The following is a 15,999-nucleotide window of genomic DNA, read 5'->3' as shown; positions in this document are numbered from 1 at the left end:
ACATTAAAACATAATGAGATTGCGATACCTGCTACTCCCCTCAATGTAATGCTTGTGTGCATCATGCAAATGTACTTGACAGAGTGCTCTCTACCTCTCTCTGCTCCTGCTTCATCCTTCTTCTCCATCAGCAGGTAGCGGGGACTCTCTGGGAGGAAGGGTAGGACACACAGCTGCAGCACTGCTGGTAACGCCACGAAGGAGAACAGGTAGTTCCACTTGGACTCCTGCAGTCAGAACATGAACAGAACAGCCACATCAAAGCCTCGGACATGGGAGAGCGACAACACACTAAACACGGACATGTTGCAGAACAGCTGTATGTTGCAGCTGTCATATAGCACTCCATTGAATGAGTGCATGCATGGTGGGCTTTGATTAAAAGACAGAGTCAGCTACGGTGTTTCTACTGCATATGTCCTTTAAAATATGTAAAAATAAATAAATAATAAAAATGGCTGCATAAAATATGCATTTAAAAGTGTGTGCATTTACGTCGTAGATGTGAAAAGTGAGAGTGGGTTGAATGGTTTCTGCTTTTACAATTAAGACCAGAGAGATTTTTAGATGTGGAAGGCCAGCGATAAAAGCCTGCGTATCCATGGAAAAGTCAAGAATGTCAAGAAAATAAAAGGAGTAAATGGCAAGACTTAAATATATCTAAGCAAATCATGGCCAAAGCTTTACACATTTGTCTTTACATCACATGGAGGTTTGCATTTTTTCAGTAACTTCATTCATTCTATCTGAAATGTCTATAGCAGTGTAATTCTGACTTATAGCAACATTTTTGTTATACTACGGTTAAATTATCTAGTCTGTCTTGCATTAAAATGTTGGTATGAAATTGACCAAAGTGCTAAAAACACATTGCAGAAACAAACCAAAAACATCCTGACATAATCTCATGCAGCACAATACATAGGCCCTGTCTGCACTGATGAAGATTTACTCGCCCAGTGGCACACTGGATGTTTGAAACAGAGCTACTACCATCACATTTCTGATTAATGACCAACTTTACAAATTAAATATTCAAACTGGGAGCTCAACAATATCAGCAGATACTTTAAACATGTCAAAGGGTACATTGTTCAACAAAACACACTTTCCTGTTGTTCAAACCCACAGAATACATATATTGCAATAGGTAAATAATGCAGACCCTATTAAAAGTACTCATTACCCTTTTTTATTGCTTTTATTAGTCATAATCAACAACAGAATTAGACATTTCTGACTGAAAATAACCTTTCAATGTCAACTTAAAGAAATTATTTCTCCAAAATATTGACAAATAGAAATGTTAAACAAAATTCCATCAGAAACGTAATATACCTGAGACGTATACTTAACCTGCTTTCAGAAGGTACTTCTAGTCTGATAAATGAGCCTCGTCAGAATTCACTGAACGGGACACCGCCCTGCCATTTCAAAGCTAAGGTCAATTTAAAATGGTCACAGGTGTGCAACCAGAGATTTGAACCATGTGACAGAGTAGTGGTAACCACTACATCACCGTATTGCCTGCTAGATACATACCAGCCTGTTGCCTTCTTTCCAGCACTAATCTGAAAAAAAGTGAAGTACTTTTACATTTTTCGCCCGCTCTCTCACCATCTCAAAAACACTAATAGACTGGTACTCTTCTCAAACTAATGCGTAATTCTAAAAACTAAAGCAATGAATGAGAAAATGTGTGAATACAAAAAGTAACAAAATACAAAAAGAAGCCTAAGACGTGGAAAAATATGTCTGTATCCAGCACAGCCATTAATTATGTTCCTCAATTATGTCCGTCTGAGATATTTGGTGGAATATAAAAAAAGATACTTTATTGTCTAACTGAGAAAGTTGGACTGGTGGATGGTATTTCGTCCTGGTCGTGGAACACTGGACCAGCTCTACACCCTCAGCAGGGTCCTGGAGGGTGCATGGGAGTTCGCCCAACCAGTCTACATGTGTTTTGTGGACTTGGAGAAGGCGTTCGACCGTGTTCCTCAGGGGGTCCTGTGGGGGGTTCTCCGGGAGTATGGGGTACCGGGCCCTTTGATACTGGGTCAGTCGTAATTAAATTACCTTTGCAGCGTCTAACTGCGTAATGAGTCTGCTTTGTGACAAACTCCTCAAAGTTTAACCTCACAGAACAGAGATAAAGTCTTCCACTCACCCTTAGAGTGGCTGTACATCACTGCACAAGTCATTTCCTTCTGTGTACTAGAAAGTAGGTGAAAATAATCTTTCCCTTCATGCGGTATTCTATACGACACGAAATGTAAAAACTTGAATTGATATTTATACGGATGACTCGTCTATTTTCCCTTATGCCTGCTTGCGTAGCTCCCCACAGTCCCATCACCCTGCCTGTTACCTGGGAGATAAACATCTCTGCTCAGCTGTGTTTCTTTAACAACAGCTGGAGAGCACAACTATACGCAGAACGTCCGCAAAGTGAGAGCCTGGTTAGTAACTGTCTTTGGATGATCTTATGTGTGCATCTGCTGGGATCAGAAGAAAAGCCTATCATCCGTCGGCCCGCAGCTGTTTGTGTTGAATGTCACCTTCTCTATAAGCCTATTTTGCTGATGGTCTGTCAGGGGAACAAGCTGACAGCTGGACCTTGCAGATGTGTGATGCGGTCCCATTCTTGGAATCACAAAAGCAGCACAATTTATATTTGGAAGCAAATATGCTAGGACTCACGCCTTACAGGAGGCGGATGACATCTTGTTATTGTTAATTACAGCGATGATCTCTGTTGGAATTTTGTATTGTTTTTGTCATCTGGAGCATGTCTGTTTAAAATGAAGTCACCATCGGCAACAAGGAGAGTACAAGCAAGAGCAGAATGTCTACAAAAAAAATCTGATAAGGAAGATAACTGACCTGCTTTTATCATAAGGGTGTCAAAAGGTTTACGTTTTATCAAAACCAGATTAAAGGTATGGTATGTTTTAGAGTATTTTCAGTGTGTTTTATGTAACAGGTTTTTTTCCTGGTACACACATAAAAATAACTTTAACCTTTGGACCTTATTTGGGCTCCCCAAAGCACTTTGTCTTCATCAATCACAGAAAAAACACCCTACAGTTATGAACTGAGTGGAACTAAGAATAAATGTGTCCTTTTTTTAGTGTAATTGTACAATCGGAGAATGGTAGGGATTGGTTACAATGGATTTTCTTTCTTTTAATGCCATGCAATGGATGGGAAGGCACCTTTAATACTACACCTCAAAATAACTGCCACTTCCTTTTACCATTAATGCGGCTTGAACCGCTGCGTGCACCTCCATAATACATATATCAAAACATGCGGATAGATCTCAGCATGTGAGCCATTACTTCTGTTGACATTTCGAGTAACCATGGCGACGTAATTGGCAACAAAAAAAAACGAGCCAAGTTCAAATCAAAACAAATTCTGACACTGATTCAAAACAGAGATAGAATTTTGTCTGCCCCTGTCTCACTCACACATGACAGTTTCAGAGAGGATTAGTTACCATAGCAACAGAACACTGAGGGGGGCAGATATGTAGAGAACTACAGAGATGGACGAACACTCAGTTTCTACAGAGGAGGGCAGAGCTTCTAGTTAGAACTAGAGACGCCACCACGGCAGAACACTTACTATACACAAGTATATATGCTTTATAACTTACCACCAATGAAAAAAAAAATATATATATATATATATTAACTTTTCAGCAAAATTTACCAACTGCACAATTCTTAAGTAGTAAGTAGTGTAAGATAAGTAGTATTTAAAAAGAGCAGAAGAAATCCATTTTTTGAACAATAGCAGTGTTTGTTGTTAATCTGTTGCCAAGAGATGAGTGCGTTTCCTGGTAACCAAGTGCCATGAAGTAAACGTGATTTTTACTATTGTAAAATGTACCAACTATAAATTTCTTGTACCTAAGCAGATAAGCAGTATTTCAAAAGAGCTTGTGTTTTATAAACAATAATTAATTTGGTATTAAAAGATTAATGTTTTTCTCTGGTAACAAACTGCCACGAAGTATAAATTAGATCTTTTGAGTTGAATGTCTGTTTTATAATATATTTACCACCAGTGAAGAAATATATATATATTTAACTATTCTGAAAAAAATCACCAACTAAACAATTCTTGTTAAGCAGTACAGGTCAAGTAGCATTTACAAAAAGCAGTAGAAATCTTAGGTGTTTTTTTAACAATAACAATATTTGTTGTTAATCTGTTGCTAAGAGAGGAGTGTGTTTTCTGGTAACCAAGTGCCATGAGGTAAACATCTGATTTTTACTTTTTCAAAATTTACCAACTGTAAATTTCTTGTGTCTCAGCAGATAAGCAGTATTTCAAAGTAGCATATGTTTTATGAAAAATAATTAATTTGGTGTTAAGAGATGAGCGTTTTTCTCTGGTAACAAACCGCCACAAAGTATAAATCAGATTTTTACTGTTGTGATTAATGTCTGCTTTATAATATATTCACCACCAATGACAAAAAAAAAAAACTTTCACTTTTCTGGAAACTTCACCAACTACACAATTTTTATTAAGTAATGTAAGTTAAGTAGTATTTCATAAGAGCAGAAGAAATCTTGTGCTTTTTGAACAATAACAGTATTTGTTGTTAATCTATTGTCAAGAGATGAGATTTTTCTGGTAATCAAGTGCCACGAAATGAACATCCAAGTATAACTTTTGCAAAAGTAAAAATCTGAAGGTAGTGCATAGCACAACCACTAGCAGTGGCTACTGCCCAGGAGTAGCCTTTTCCTTAAAATAAGCTTAGCTATTTTGTTTATTTATTAGCCATTTTTAGTACAGTGAATGGAAGACAATGTAAGACAACATGATAGTTATACCCCACATGCTTTACATTTCAACAAGGTTATTTTCAACACAAAAATTAGAAAAATTAAGAAGGAAAAACTTTATGTTCAGTATTGTAGTTCCATGAATCAGATTTCAGATCTTTGCAGCCAAGCTTGCTGCAAAGACGATGGATACTGCAGACAACCAATCTCCCAGGACATACACTAGTGTTGTAGAAAGCTTCCAGAAGTATTAACCCATTCACGTCTCACCAGCAGCACTTCTGCACGTCAAAAACTGAGCGATTCATCTCCACTGACAATGTGATTTGACAAGAGACAAAGTGTGTGAACACACATACCAATCATCAGAAAATGTAGCTTAGCAAAGCCCTTGTGCCATGTTCAACACAATCCATGTTTCCACAGCCAACAATTTAAAGTTCGGTCACACAAAAAGTGAATCTCACCCTGTTCAATGTATTTCATTTAGCTCATGTGTAAAACCAAAAGTACTGACTATCTAGCATAGCGGTTCTCAACGTGGGCGGTACCGCCCCCCAGGGGGCGTTCAGAGGACGGCAGGGGGCGCTGGTGGACATTTTTACAAAAGGGGGGCGCTGGGATGCCTTTGGGGGGCGTTTGGTCGAAGGAAAACTTTACACCTTAAATGCACAACAATACCAGTTTAGACTTTGAGCAACTTGGTTAAACTGTATTGTGTAACATTAAATCATGCTTGGCTGCAACAGTATCGATGGCTGTTTGTAGCTTCGCAGCTCCGCTCCGCATCAGGTCAGCGTTACACCGGCTGATGACGCTGCTGTGATTCCCTTTGTCTGGTATTTTTGTACATATGTTTTGGCAGTTCTGTGATCATGTCAAAGCAGCAATTCATATTAAAAAGTGTTTTATTTTCGTTTGAAAGCTGCCCAACAGAAAATCGCTCTTATAAACATGTAATTACTAAAATCACGATGCCCTCACATTGTATCCCTCTGAAAAATAAACCCATTTAAATAAAGAAATCCCTCCATGGGTGACACCACGATAGAGAGCGTTCATTTTATAGCGTTAACACCGGTGCTGTAAGTGGTCCAGTATGAAACGGGGGTGATAGAACAACACAGCACTTTTAAATTTCAATAATCAGAATACAGAAATTGTTTCCGTTGTTTTAAAAGGTTTATGTCAGTCTGCCATTTCCCCATCAATATGTTTCCCAACCGCCCTGTACCTTAGGGAGTTAAAAAAAAAAAAAAAACGCAGAGCACATTGCGCAAAATTCTGAAACATGAGAAGCGGACAAAACGGAGCGACGAACTAGATGTGAATTATGGCATAAAAACAGAGAATCCAACGCTGAACAGTGAAAAATCAACACATGATGTGAAACACATGACGATTAGGAAGCGCAGCAGGTGATGAATGAATATTACCGGTGGTCAATAAACGATAAAATAAATCTAGCAACAGGAAAGAAACTAAAGTGGACATAGCAATAAACCAAGAGAGAATAATGCTAATCAAAGGAAACTAAATGGAAATGAATGAAGAACAAAATGCAAGAATAAACTAAGAAACTAAAGTAAATACGGAGGAATAAACTGGTATGGCAAGACCTTTTGAGCAATAATTAATACAGAGGACTGTATGGCAAGAATAAAAATACACTATTTCAGATAAAAGGTAAAATAATATTGTTGAAGTGCCATGGGTAGGGGCGCAACTACACATTATTCAGGTGGATGCGAAAACATAAATCGGCGCCCCCCCACGAAGGAGAGTAGAAACATACGCTCGCCTCCCCCCCAACACCCCTCCTCCAGACGCCGATACGTTTAGGGCAAAACTCGCTACATTTACCCCGTTATGTGCGCGAGGTGAAGGAGCGTAAGGCGAGCTGAAGTGTACGGGAAAACATAATCAGTGCGCCGATTCAAAACATCTACAATAATGATAGTAACATTAATAATAAAATAATTGTCAGTGCAAAGTAGCCTACAAAATTTTTTGGTGGGGGGTGGTGAGGGACCTGGATAAAGGCTAGGGGGGCGCTGGCCCGAAAAAGGTTGAGAAACACTGATCTAGCATGAACAAGAATAACAGTTCCCCGATAGGCTAAAGCAAACCATCGACCTTTTTTGTCAATTTGCGCAACTCTCTGAAGCTATACACCGATGTAATGGAGAACACAGAGTATAAATAAAGCTCATTAAGGCAGCTAAATTGAACCTTTGTCTTTGTCTGATGCATGCTGACGGCCTCGGATCCCATGGGCCATTAGTGACCGACTGGCTAAAGGCCTGCTCCTGCAAAACCTAAATAAACATGCTTCTCTACTGGGAAAAGGTCAGACGCTGAGCACCAAGGTTACATTAATTATCATTTGTCACGGCTTATCACAATTTGGCAGTTGACAACAAATGACATCTTGGACCAGCTCCCATTAACAGAAGCCGTCATGGAGAGGAAGCCTGATGGAGTCCACGTTCAGAGGCCAGCCCAGCATGTTGATGCATTTACCGCATATTATCTCTCCCGTAAGTCCAAAATGATATGGAGTAAAAAGCATGACACAGAATATGTAGCAGCTTCGGGGAGAGGCGTGACAGCCATAATATATTTAGGAAGGTAGTTTAAAATGTGACATGGGTCAAATCAATATGTATAGATTATAAATCTAGTCTGTAATGGTTCAGTCGTTCGGTTTCCATTTCCTGCTCGCATGCGAGGCAGGACTCGATTTACACAGTCTATCTGTGCCTGCTTATTGTTCTTCTGACTCTCACCTGGATTCTGCTCTATTGAGGTTCGGTTTTGTTCTGTCTTTTTCCTGTTGGACTCTACATTTATTTCTGCTTTCTGGACACGGATTCCGACCTTTGCCCTCAGTTCGTCCCATCCCTGGCCTCTGTGTGTCTGAGCCTTTCCTGCATTCCTACCATGTCTGACAGGATACTGTATTGGACATGTGTTGCAGAGAAACAATCCTGGAACATTCCTGTAATACTCACACATTCAGATACTGAAAAGCTGATTCACCATCTAGGGTTGCTTCTGCCCGTTTGTATGAGAAGTCTGTAATTCCCACCAGTTCAACATTTTTATCAAATCTTTTAAAAACAAATCTTGGTATTGCTGTCACGATAACAAATTTTGCTGAGCAATTAATTGTCCCAGAACTTACTGCAATACATTCTTTTGAGACCACTGTCAAGTAATATAATGGTAATGGCAAAATAATACAAGTACACCCTCTCAGAGATCAATAAACCTCTAACAAACATTTAGCGTTGTAACTGGAAGACATTTTAAATATCCAAAACAATCAAAAGAACAAATAAAATGTCCATCAAAGAGACACAAGTCTCAGTAAACAAAATTGTCCTTCAAAAAATGATCTAGTAAAGACCAATGCACCAGACTGAAGCATTTTATTATCCAGTCTTTGGTAGAAAGAGCAAGAGACATGAGAAAAACAGACCATTCTGTAAATGGAAATTATCGAGCTTATTTTAATTTGTCATACAATCAATTGATTTATTGCCTGTTATACGACAGACTTAGTTCTTGGTTGAGTAACAGAGTCCTCTGTCCCAAACTTTAAAGTGTCTTTGATTTGATGAACTTAAAGTCAGACCTTGAACGAACCTATAAATGTGAAACAAACCAACCCAAAACATTGTGCTCCTTTCGTGCACATCTAAGATTTAGACAACTTGACAGATAAAGTCGCCATCGTTGGCAAGCAGGTTTGCCAGCAGGGAGTGGGATCTCGCTCGTGTTAGGCTCGTTTGAATACTTAATGCTGATTGGCTGTTTTCTATGGAGATAGATTTGTTTCACAATTATTCAATCAAAAAAAATCATGTCAAACAAAAAAAAGTAGTATTCAATGAAAAATAAAATCATGTCAAACAAAAAAAGTAGTATTCAACCAAAAAAAAAAAATTTCAAACAAAAAAAATCGTAACTTTTTAATCATAAAAATTTTTTACGAAACAAAAAAAATTTTAAAGAGCTTTTTTTTTCATTTAAATCACTCATTTTTGTTTGAAACTTTCATTTTTTGGTTGAGTCAAAAAAAATTTTTGAAGCTCCTGTTTTTTGGTTGAACTCGTTTTTTTTTTTTGTTTTTTTTTTTGATTGAATACCACTTTTTTTGTTTGACGTGATTTTTTTTTATTGCATACTATTTTTTTGTTTGACATGATTTTTTTTATTTTTATTGAATACTACTTGTTTTGTTTGACATAATTTTGTTTTTAATTGAATCCTATTTTTTTTTGTTTGGCATGATTTTTTTTTGGGCTGAATAATTGTGAAACAAATCTAACTCCATAGTTTACCAGCAGCTGAGGGGTTTCAGCTACAGCCTGACCGCAGACAGACAGGAGAAGACCGCAGCCTGCTCAGCACGGTGCGCAGCAGAACCTCGGATAAGGGAGATGTTCCGTGTTATTTGTGGCAAGTTTCATTTGAGGGGGCAAGACGTTTGTTTGAGGGGGCACTGCCCCCTTTAGCCCCAGCGTATAGCCGGCCCCGCTTTGTACACATATGGCAAGAGGCCTGGTAGTGCACTGTTGCCTTGCAGGAAGAAGGATGTGGGTTTTAATCCTGGCTTGAGGGTTTTCTGGATGCATTGATTTTCTCAGGCTACCCTGACTTTGTCACACAGTCCTAAACCATGACTGTTAGGTTAATTGGTCTCTCTAAATTGCCTTTAGCAATTAATATGTGCTTGCAACACAGATTCCTGTGAGTCTCTGTGTTGCATTGTAATGGATCCAGAGACTGTTGGCCGTCCCCTTATCTGGCAAGGATAAGCGGGTATAGACAACAGATGGATGACATAAAATTTTTTTTTTTTAAAAAGCAGTAATCAAACCATAGTTTCAGGGAAAAAAAATATACTTTTAAAAAGCACATCCTCGGTCAAAAATGTAGCAGCTATTCTTTCTCAGAGAAAAGATCCATACCAAAATAAATTCTTTAAAAATCTTTATGCTCTGCTGAATGACAGGCAAGGCACAGCCAAGGAAGATATAGCACAAGAAGCCAAGAGAAAAGGGTATCCAACCATCAGCCTTCTAAATGGGCACAATTCCACTTACCTAATCTAAAAAGGTGCTTCATACAAGATTCACTGGCTTGAAAAGGTGTTTGTCACTCCTATTTTAAATGCTTGAATGGGTTCAAATGCTATGCTGGAAGCGTGCATTACATATATTTGTGGTTAGGTGCCATACAAAACATGAAGCAGAAAGAGGATTTAAAGGTTTATGTTGCCAAGCACAATTTTCACAAAATATACATCAACTTCAGAGAAATAAAACAGAGACCTGATGTCTAAATATTTGTTCATAATATTAATGACGGCAATATTTTTGATCAGATGATGTACACCATGTCCTAATGTTTTGTTAATGAACAATTAAGAGTCAAAATGCCCTTAATTAGATTAAAACTAGGCCGGGTAAAGAGTAATGGAGACAATAATACTCAACACACAGCTAGTCAAGAGTCTGACATTATACATGTACATCGCAGGAAATTGTAATGTGTTCTGACATGATTTAAAGAGTTTGATTTAAAGAGTTTGCAAGATTAAATGTAGCTTTAGAAAGTAATAATTACACTTTCATCAAGGGTACATTTCTGTATAAAAATTTTTTTGTTTTTTATTGGTCTGACACAACATTTTAATCTTAAGTGTCATCTTTTAATTTGCTCCACGCAGAAAATTCTTATACTTAATAGAAATAATGGCTTCAAATTCAGTCTGTGTGTAATTAACCTGCGTAATGTGAAATAAATAAATTAACTTCTCAATAATATTCAACAGTGTCCTTGATAGGACTTATTATATTTTAACATGTATAAAAGTATCTTCACTGGGTCCAAGTACCTACAATCCTGGTCAGAAGTTTACTTACAGTCGTCATGCCAAGAATGTCATTTATTTTTGGCCTTCAGTGATGCATTTAAAAATGTGTTTCTTTTTATCAGAGTGCAATGATGATACAACAACTTCACTGAATTTTAAAAAGAAGAGTAGATGCAGAAGTTTAAATGTATAGTACATTCTTATTTTTTTCTAATCAAAAACTCCAAGTAGGTTTTGGATGAACAGAAGAATAGAGATGTACATATGTATCCATGTGTATGGATCCATGTCCAAAACATTTTAAATGTAAATTTCTAAAAATCATGAAAAACAAAAGCCCTCTGAACTCTTTAGCTTGTTCATTTTAATTTTAGTTTTACTGCATTTTTTTATTTTATTTTGTTGCAATCATAACTGATCGCAACTGAACATCAACAAGTGCCAACAGATATAATTGCAGGCTCTAAATACGGTTAATTAATTTCAGAAAACATATTCCATAATTCATTTTTTATATACAGTGCCAAAAGTAACTGGTAATCTAAAGTCTCCAAAGTGTGCCAGGAGGAGAGCTGTTGATTATTAGCACTCTGTTCTCATGACATAACAGATTGGCTTTCAAAGCTCATGTGCCTTGGGCTCATGTCTGTTTCTGGGCCTGAAAGATAAACTACAAATGCAGCACGTAAATAATTGAGCGGGGATATGATGGATCCCCGTCATGACAATCTTTCAGTGGCAAGCGGAATCAACACCAACCATACCCAATGTTTTTGCTACAATAGCCAATAAGGTGTGAAGGGACAGAGTAACACTTCCTCTGGGTTAACAAGGTGTGACTGACAATTCCTGGTGCTATCTAAACGAAATAAGACAGACAGATAGACCCAGACGCGTACTGTGAAGTGAAGGGTAAAAGTTTTTTGTTTTTTTTAACAGAGGTGCCTGATGGGCAATGTTGGCAGCTAGCCTGGGAAAGTGAAGAAAAATAATTAAGTGTGAGCAGAGATGGGCTTTCTCCCTCTCTCTCTTTCTCTCTCCAGCGCCAGCTCGGGCTTGAATGTCAAACCAAACTGGAACAATCTGCTGAGAGGCCGCGGAGTTGAAAAAGTCAGAGCAGAGCTGTGAGACCTCATCAGTTAGAAAGACCTTGGCATTTAAACCTTTGTGGCCAACTCTTACATTAATGTCGCAAGGAAGATGTGGAGGGGTAGCCAGCTGACACGAGAGTTGTTCAGGTGGCCTCATATGGTAACTCATTAGGCATAATGCCGGGGGCCAAAAGTAATTCGATATGAGTATTCTACCTACATATAACACACGCAAGTTCCATTAAGAATGTTCAAAAGTCAAATTAAATGCATTTTAAAATAGAAAATAGATATAAAATATTAGATATAATTTTTTCCTTTTCTTTAATAGAATAATTGTGTTGTCTTAAATTGTTCAAAGCATTTGTAAGCACAGAATAACTCAAATAACCCAGTATCATGTAATTCATCCAAGATAGTGTACAATTTCATTTCCTTTAGTAGATTTTCATCCTTTGCATGTTCTGCTGTATGGTAAAACAGTCATTTCATTTTGATGGAGAAAGATTACAACTAAATTCTGTATATTTTATGAGCAAAGTTTGTGATAGATGAACAGAAAGTAAAGTATTGATGCAGAAGGACAATAAAATTATTGTAATTATTTTGTAGAAATTAGTCTTCACTTTGACATTAATGGGGTTCTTTTGTCATTTTTGTTGTTGTTGATCATGACTTATATGTAAAACCAGTAAAAATCAGAAAGCATTCCAGTGGCTGAAACCTTTTTATGAGAACTATTATATTTACTAATGCCTGCAAATACAGAATGTTAAATGTAAATTTTCAATCATTGTTGTAAAAATAAGATTGTAATAATTCTTATATGTTTTAGCAACAAGGGATTATGTGGAACACTTAAAAACAAACGTATATGCATTTTCTTAGTATTTGTTAAATTTGATTTTAAATTGTAACTTCTTCTGGGAATCTTTTCACAAGTTCCTCACAAAACTTTGTTGGAATTTTGTCCCGTACTCTTGACTGAACCGCTGTATAACATTTGTAGTTTGCTTTGCTCCCACAGTGTTGCTCATGTTCTGGGGTTGACACACATTTTTGCACCAAAACACAACTTTTCATAGCTGGACATTTTTCCTGAAATCTCGGCTGATTTCAATGGAAATTTCCATGACGTGTTTGATGTTGCTCCAATTTGTTCAAACGTTTTAAGTTATTCAAAAACTTATAAAGTCATGACATCATCACTGCAGTTTTCCCAAATTTACTCAAGGTATCATAATATTTCTTTCTGTAATTTTTTTTATTTTTAAGAAAATAAAGCTAAAAATTCTTTAGTCCATTTTTTGGGATTAAGCAAAAAGAAACCAAATAGAAACCACTAACTCAGTTCTTTCATCCCAACTGAGCTAAAGAGGAAAAAAATGAGTCTGATTTTGTTTTGAGCAATTCTGTGTCTGGTTTTAACTGCACCTTCTAATGACCATTTGTAGGTGATGAATTATTAAAGCTAATGCTAAAAATAGTCACAGCAAGGTGAAGAGTGGCCGTGCATAATGTTAACTCTTCTGGTATCGTGGGAAAAACTTCCTGGTGCAGCACAATTTATGACCGGTGCGCTTTCCCTACTGCAATTCAATATAAGAGATTAGGGAGGCGAGAAAAGCAGGCCATTACGATGCAAATAGGTAAAGGTGATTTCTTAGCCAAGCAGATATCTGGCTTAGCACCAAAGTGGCTGATTGTTAAATATAGTTCTTATAGAACAACTAACTGTACTATAAAACCAACCTGGTTGGTTTCAATGTTAAACCAACCATTAATCTTGACACATGTTAGGTATCAAGCTTTGTTTTTGTGTCTTTACTATTCATTTAGACCTTTCTGACAAGCAAACGAATGGCCTTTTAGGTTTACAGTCATGTGAAAAAGTACTTTTTGTGGTTATAGATGTCTTTTGAATTTGATTTTGTTGTGGAACTTAAATATTTCAGTAAAATTTTTAGGTTAAGCAAACTAACATCAGACAATAACTTAAGTAAATGTGAAATTGATTTCATTTACCGTCGTGGGGTGACAGAGGATCATTAAGAGCATTTGTCTTAGAGCCCAAACAGCCGTAGGTTCGATCCTGGCTTCCTCCTTTTACATGTTGATGGGTGAACGTGGCTGCACTGTAAGACGATTTGATTAAAGAAAATCTACAAAGTTGAGTTAATTTATTTACTTTTCTTTATTACACCAATTCCTTATTTTCTAAGTTTTGCATGTTAACACTAAGGGGTGGGGTTGTTCTTAGTGTGGAAGCCAATTGGTAGTAAAGTCCAGAACAACTGACATTTGTCAACAAACTGGTATTTTCCCAAATTGCACTGTGAGCAGCATGTCTGCACAAGACAGCAAGGAAAACAGCTATTCTTTAAACATGTGCAGCTGCTACGTGTATAGCAGCATTTAGATTGAAAAACATATATTATATCTTAGACTTAATCATTTAATTCCTTAAAGTACAAAAGATTAAATTAATTACTAACAGCCTTACCAATGTTTTTAATTTAAAAAAACACCTGTGTAGCTATCTCTCTTGAAAAAGGAAGTTATTAGTACCATGCATGAAAATAATTTGAAACAACAGACTCTGATGAACTTTTGCTGAATGTAGGACGTGGTCTGTTTTCTTGAAACGAAACACCTTTTTCATGGGTATATGCTGCCTGATTTGCTGCGAGGCAACCACAGCTGTTGTTCATCTGGTAGGAAAATCTTGTCTTTTACTTTTATGTGCCCTCTGTCAGAGCTAAACATCTGCCGATGTCTGCAGATGACGTTGAGTCAGTAACTTACGGTGGCCGACAGGTGCAAATGCGCGGCAACAGAAAAAACATGCAAAAAAACAAAAAAAGAGACTCAAACAAAAAGCAAATGAAGCAAACAAAAAAGAGACGCAAACAAAAAGCTAATGCAGCAAACAAAAAAGAGACGCAAACAAAAAGCAAATAAAATGCAGCAAACAAAAAAAGAGACGCAAATAAAAAAGACTACAACCACAAATGAAATGCAGCAAACAAAAGAAAAGATGCAAACAAAAAGTGCTCCAGACCACTAGAGGGAGTTGAACAAAAACAGCTGTGTCCAAATTTAGGGTCTGCATCCTTTAAAACGGGTGTTCAGTTTTTACAAAGTTTTTAGGTGAGAATGTAGATGTATAGATCTGAAATATCTGCTCAATTCAACAGTAAATCACTTAATTACAATATTGTTCCGACGTTTACACCGAGAAAGAACCCATGTCTCCCGGCAAATCGTTTTAAAAACTCCCAATAGTTTTCCCCTATGAGTGGAGGTAAAACACAGATACTAAGTCTGGTAATAGCTGTAAATATTTTTGGTTCACTAAATTTATTTATTTATTTAATATCCCGCAGTGCTAATGAGGCATCTTCTGCTGTTTTGGTCGAGCAAAGCAGGAGGGACTTTTGTTTGCGTCTCTTTTTTTGTTTGCTGCATTTCATTTGCTTTTTTGTTTGCATCCCTTTTTTGTTTGTTTCAATTGCTTTTTGTTTGTGTCTTTTTTGTTTGCTTCATTTGCTTTTTGTTTGCGTCTTTTATGTTTGCTTCATTTTTGTTTGAGTCTTTTTTGTTTGCTTCAATTGCTTTTTGTTTGCGTGTTTTTTTGTTTGCTTCATTTGCTTTTTGCTTGCGTCTTTTTTGTTTGCTTCATTTGCTTTTTGTTTGCGCCTCTTTTTCTTTTGTTTACTGCATTTGATTTGCTTTTTGTTTGCGTCATCTCTTGTTTGCTGGATTTCATTTGTTTGCGTCCCTTTTTTTGTTGGCATGTTTTCTCTGTTGCTGTGCATTTGCACCTGTCGGCCACCGTAGTAACAGATCTCCCACAACAATTACCCAAAGTTGCAACAATATTTTACTATGTTTGTGCTAAATGCTTTAGAAAAAGTATACAGCACCACTCCTTTGGCAGCAGAGATGTAGTCAGTATTACTAATTTTTAGGGACCACCTAAACATCTCCTGCTCAGCCGTGTGCGTTTCTTTCCACCCAGCAGAGCTAAGAGATTTGGAGCAAATGACAAAATCCTGAAGGCGTCATGTTTTGCTGGTGCACAAAACAGCATCAGTGTGGAAGGTCGTATGAATAATTTGCCTTTCACAGAAGCTGAATGTTTGCTGAAATTAATTTTTACATGAACACCGGACCATGCCTTCAAGCTTTTAACATTTTCTTATTCACACCT

At 37.1% G+C, this 15,999-nt stretch overlaps 1 protein-coding gene across 8 annotated transcripts in view; it reads right to left on the bottom strand.

The window, feature by feature from the left end:
* The window catches only part of slc2a9l2 (solute carrier family 2 member 9, like 2), a 124,575-nt gene that overhangs the window by 79,550 nt on the left and 29,026 nt on the right, over nucleotides 1-15,999 (bottom strand). For all 8 annotated transcript variants that reach the window (XM_008409515.3, XM_081607351.1, XM_008409518.3 and 5 more), the window contains exon 7: nucleotides 95-227. In XM_008409515.3, coding sequence (XP_008407737.1) covers nucleotides 95-227 — 133 coding nt within the window. The remainder of the gene's footprint in view (nucleotides 1-94; nucleotides 228-15,999) is intronic.

The sequence above is a fragment of the Poecilia reticulata genome, chromosome 5, assembly GCF_904066995.2.
Source record: "Poecilia reticulata chromosome 5, P_reticulata-male-v2, whole genome shotgun sequence".
NCBI classification, from domain to species: Eukaryota; Metazoa; Chordata; class Actinopteri; order Cyprinodontiformes; family Poeciliidae; genus Poecilia; species Poecilia reticulata.
The sequence above is the reverse complement of the archived record's forward strand: the minus strand, read 5'-3'. Positions and strand labels throughout refer to the sequence as shown.